The 4,967-nt window shown below is 36.9% G+C and overlaps 1 protein-coding gene across 1 annotated transcript in view; it reads left to right on the top strand.

Annotated features, from left to right (window-relative positions):
* The first annotated feature begins 206 nt into the window (after positions 1 to 206).
* The window catches only part of LOC107086317 (glutamate receptor 1-like), an 81,531-nt gene continuing 76,770 nt past the window's right edge, over positions 207 to 4,967 (top strand). Inside the window, exons 1-3 of the mRNA XM_015377183.1 lie at positions 207 to 245; positions 524 to 577; positions 4,503 to 4,661. Of these exons, the coding sequence (XP_015232669.1) occupies positions 207 to 245; positions 524 to 577; positions 4,503 to 4,661 (252 nt within the window). The remainder of the gene's footprint in view (positions 246 to 523; positions 578 to 4,502; positions 4,662 to 4,967) is intronic.

The raw sequence follows: 4,967 nt of genomic DNA, 5'->3' as shown, positions 1-4,967 counted from the left end.
TGAATTTGGCGCTATAGAAATAAACTGAATTGGATTGAATTGAATTGATGATGTCACAGGCTCGGGACACGTGTAGTATATGTTATTGGTTATGTTTCTTTATCTATATATAGATCTATGCTTCAAATTTTGTCCTTTAACTCGCATAAATTATGTTATGAGAATTAATACACAAGTTGTAATAAAAAAAAAAAAACTCTGCATTAATGACATTATTTGGCACTTCCAATATAAACAACATTGAGGTAAATAATAATGAGGAAAAGATATTATGGAATATTCGATGTTCCTCACTGTAGAAACATATAATATTTAAAGAAGTAAAATGGTTAACGATATTTAGCCCTGCCCCCTTTTAAGAATACAAATAATTTGCATCCTGTTTTCAAATACTTGAGTTCTAAATAATGTCGTTTCTTCTCTCTGGTCTCCTTGTTCCTCTGACTGATAGCCTCTTTTTTAAAGCTCAAACCTCCCATTTTTTACAACCGGCATTTGATTTTTCTCACTCTCTGTCTTGCAGATTGTCGAACAAGGAAAGAACGCAAAGAGCTATCACTACATCCTCGCCAACCTGGTAAGAAATTGCCGTGACAGAGCAGCTCCTTTATCTCAAAAGAATCCCACACACTTTTTCCACATACTTCATACTTCTATTGAATCTGGATTGCCCATAAATCGAGCTTTTTAAAGTCTTCCTGACTCTCGACGCTTTATCGCCACTTTAATAGACTCGTGCACACAGGATAAATTAGGGTGGAACTATCTGCTTTTACATCTTCTCATTCCATTTTCCACTTCAGCCATCCTTTCTCTGACACAGCAGCAGAAAACCGCCGCAGTAGACTAAAGCACAGGGTGATCTGTGACGGCGGGAGGGAGGAATCTGTGCAGACATAGCTTGACAGAAAAGGGTCAGGCGGCCCGGCTTTATCTATCAGCTCCCTCTTTTGTTTTGCTGCCATTTTCTCCGTGCAAATAGTATTCAGACATGTACGGTGCAGTAAATGCAGCAAAGTGAAGATGAAACTGACAGCTGTGGCTGTAACAACATTAATATGCAGCATCTAGCTCTGACAATTTCTCACCGCTCGGGTTTTAGATTGCTTCAATCACTCTTGTTTGGCCAGTTTGCCAGATTTGATTTTAAATGATAAGGCTTGGACAGCAGGAAAGTGGCCGAAGTCATTAATAATGGGCCCATTAAAGGTCCGCTTTTAAAAAAGGAAAATACTTCAACAAAATACCTTTTTTTTTCTGTCCTTTCTCCCAACAGGATAGGAGATTGCTTTAACCGTTTTACAGTATATGTAGGAAACAAACCTTCATGTCCAACATTAGCAAAAGCTGGTTTCTATAGTAACCTCTTCAGCTCACTCTGACTTTAATTGATTCATGGAATAAAGAAACGATGCAAATCTTTCTAAGCTCCTCATACGTACCTGACGACTTTCAAAGACGGTGATGACAAAAGGACGCAGACACTCTGTAAACAAGCAGACCTTCTGATTATAAATAGCTTACAGTGGTTCCATGTGTTAGCATCGCTGGCGGCAGCTTTAAAATAGATCCAGCTTTACTGTTGCATCATAATAAAACAATGAAAAAGATTTAAAAATTATTTGTTTAGATGAAAATTCCTGGTATCAAAACTTTGAGGACCCACCCCTCCCAATAGCATCCCAGAAATTGATATTTTTTACCCCAAGAAGACCCTTAGACACCTGGCTCACTTTAAAATGTAAAAAAAAAATAAGTATTGGTTCTGGAAATATAAAATAAGTATATTTGAATTTCTATATGATTCTTTATAATTATTCAGCATAAATTTCTGTCTTTATGCTGATTATATCTCACTAACAGGAAAGGGCCGCTCACACTGAGCCTGGTTCTGCTGGAGATTTCTTCCTGTTAAAAGGGAGTTTTTCCTCTCCACTGTCGCTACAAGCATGCTTAGTGTGAGGGATTGCTGAAGAGTCAATGCAATCAGCTGGTTTTCCTTAGATAGAAAACTTTGAATCTATCTGACTGACGTTGCTGTGAAGTTTATAGCAGCGATGGCAAAAGTACTCACTTTCCGTACTTGAGTAAAAGTACAGATACTTGTGTTAAAAAATACTCTGGTAAAAGTGGAAGTACTGATTAAACTTCTTTACTCAAGTAAAAGTAACAAAGTACAGGCTTGTAAATTTACTTAAAGTATAAAAGTAAAAGTAGAAACCACTTTTTTCATGCCGTTGCCTACATTTTAAATGGATGTCTGCCAATAGGACTAGATCTCCGTTGTGTTCATTTTCAATCATCTCGTCGTCCATGCTACTATGCTAACGCCACCGCCACCAAGCTGCAATGATTTGCCGCCAATGAATACCGCCGAATCTGTCGATTCATCTTGCAGTGGTGCGTCAAATGCAACGTAGATTCCCATCCAATTAGATTGAATTTGGTATTGATGACGTGAAAAATAATAACGGTAACTCCATTGAAATGATTCAAAACTAAAGTAACGAGCCAATTTTTTAAAATGTAAGGAGTAGAAAGTACAGATATTTGTGTAAAAATGTAAGGAGTAGAAGTAAAAAGTCGGCATAAAAATAAGTAGTAAAGTAAAGTAAAAATATCAGAAAAATCTACTTGAGTACAGTAACGAAGAATTTGTACTTCGTTACTTCCCATCTCTGGTTAATAGACATGCGAGTTCATGTCGTAGTCTACTGGTGTTTGCAATGCTTTAGGCGCCATCATCCAAGCCATCAGTTTTCCACGAAGCATTACAGCACGGTTAGGACTTATTTCATAGCAGCATCAACATCTGGGATTTTATTATAATAATCTACTGGGATTTGGTCTTTTTGGATTATTGTTGTTGTTACCTGGACTTAATAAGGCCAAGGTTTCCCGTTTTGATGCAGTTAACCCTGTCATTGCTTTACCATTGATGTAAATTAGCTTTAGATGAGTTCAGCTAAAAAAAAGAAAATGTTTATCAAATTATATTTCCAAACCAAGAAATCTGAATTCCACATAAATTATTTAATAATTATTTGGACTTTTTTGGAAACCTCCAACCTCCATTTACAGTGTCGTTGTTTGCCTATCTTAAAGATATATATATATATATAATTTTGTTTAGCCTGTCTGAAAATGAAAGAGGAGCAAATATGAAAAAACGATATTTTTAGGCAGGCATGGAGCATAAAGAGAACCAAACATCATGAAACAATGTGGGAACAAAGAAGAAAGAGAAATCATCGAACACTTAGACAGATGCTTGGCAAGACACAATGCGAGGAAGTACCTTTTTTTCCTTTTCATCTGGTAAAACTCTTCTTTTATAAATCACAGAGAATCTCCCACCCGTTCACGTTCCCATTTGTCCGCCTCTTCCTCTCCCTGCAGTGACAGGCCACCTGCTGAGCCGCTGAAGCTGTCTGCATTATTCTATCTTTCTCCTTCTACAGAAAAAATTAAGAAATACCAGTCAGGGTAAAAAAAAAAAGAAAAACATGAGCAGAGATACTACATTTCCTGCTAATCTCTTCTTTCTCTGTTCTTGGTTGCGTAAAGCCTGAGCTGTATTTTACCCTGAATCCTGTAAGATTTTGATCCTTTCATTTTTAACCGTGACCTATGAGGACTTAGGCTGTCACAGATTACCTCAGGACTACTTCTGCTTGAAATTAGTTTTCTTATTCTCCTTTTTCCACACATTCTGTCCTTCAAACAGACTTCAGAATCAATAAAGTCTGTTTTGTATAACAAATTCTAAGGTATTCGCACTAAACCTTAGATATCGAAATGAACTTTATTGATCTAACTGAGGAGAAATTTACAGGTTACATCAGCTCAAATAGTAAAGGAAGAAAAAGATGCATGCATAAATATAGTATATGCAGTGCGTCCACATATGACAGCTTTTTATTTTATTTTTAAATAGTAGGATCTTTATACAGGGTTATCATTGCACAATGTTCAGAGTTATTAGCATTTTAACCTATAATTTGAGTCTATTTATTTAATAGTTTGTTTTAAATTGTATTATTGATCTATTGTAAATCGATCAGAGCGTCTTGGAAATACTCTTGTTTATAATTCCAAAAAAGTGAAAAATACAATCCACTGGACTTTGTTTTCACTGTGGACTTTGTTTCCACTTGTTTAAGGATTAAAAACTGTTGGCCTGCAACTGTTTTTCAATTCAAAAGCATGTCTAAGAAATCCCACTTAAATCAAATAAATATTATTTTACAAATTTTATAATCCAACGTTGAGAGCGCATCGGAACAAGCTGGAGCCGAGCGAAATTCTCACTCCTGCCTTTGAATTGAAAAGCGCTCTGCACTCCACCATATTTGTTTCGCTCCACTCCATGCTCTGCCCCGGGTGCTGCACAATGGCAGCCCGCTGCTCCCCAAATGGATTGATCAAAATGCAGAGAACGAATTTCCCCATTGTGGGACAATAAAGGTATTTACATTTACGTGTGTTGCTGTCTGGTGAAGGGTTTCCTTGACATCGACCTGACGGACCTGAGGAAAGGCGGCGCCAACATCACTGGCTTTCAGCTTGTTAACAACTCAGAGCCGAGTGTGAGCCGCATCGTCCAGCAGTGGATGGAGTTTGACAACAAAGACTCCAAAGTGCCCAAAACTGGACTCAAAGTAAGATATGCCTTTTTTTTTAATTAACATTCTTCTTCTGTATTTTGTAGAATGAAAAACAAAATTACAGAAATATGGTATGGTTTCTATAAACAAGTGGAATCGGCTGCAACAGAAATGTTTTTCCAGAGCTTCACCAATCAGAATCGTGAAGCTGATTTTAGGTGCCTGTATTAATTACCAATATCGATTTAAGCTCATTTTAAACAATATAAAAATTTCCCTTGACTTCCTGTTTATTTTTATAAGAAGAGGTGAGAACACCCTGTGGAAAACTATTAGCAGCCAACAGCAGAGCCAAATAAT

This window comes from Cyprinodon variegatus, unplaced genomic scaffold (assembly GCF_000732505.1).
Source record: "Cyprinodon variegatus isolate N-32 unplaced genomic scaffold, C_variegatus-1.0 Scaffold148, whole genome shotgun sequence".
Lineage (NCBI taxonomy): Eukaryota > Metazoa > Chordata > Actinopteri > Cyprinodontiformes > Cyprinodontidae > Cyprinodon > Cyprinodon variegatus.
The sequence above is the reverse complement of the archived record's forward strand: the minus strand, read 5'-3'. Positions and strand labels throughout refer to the sequence as shown.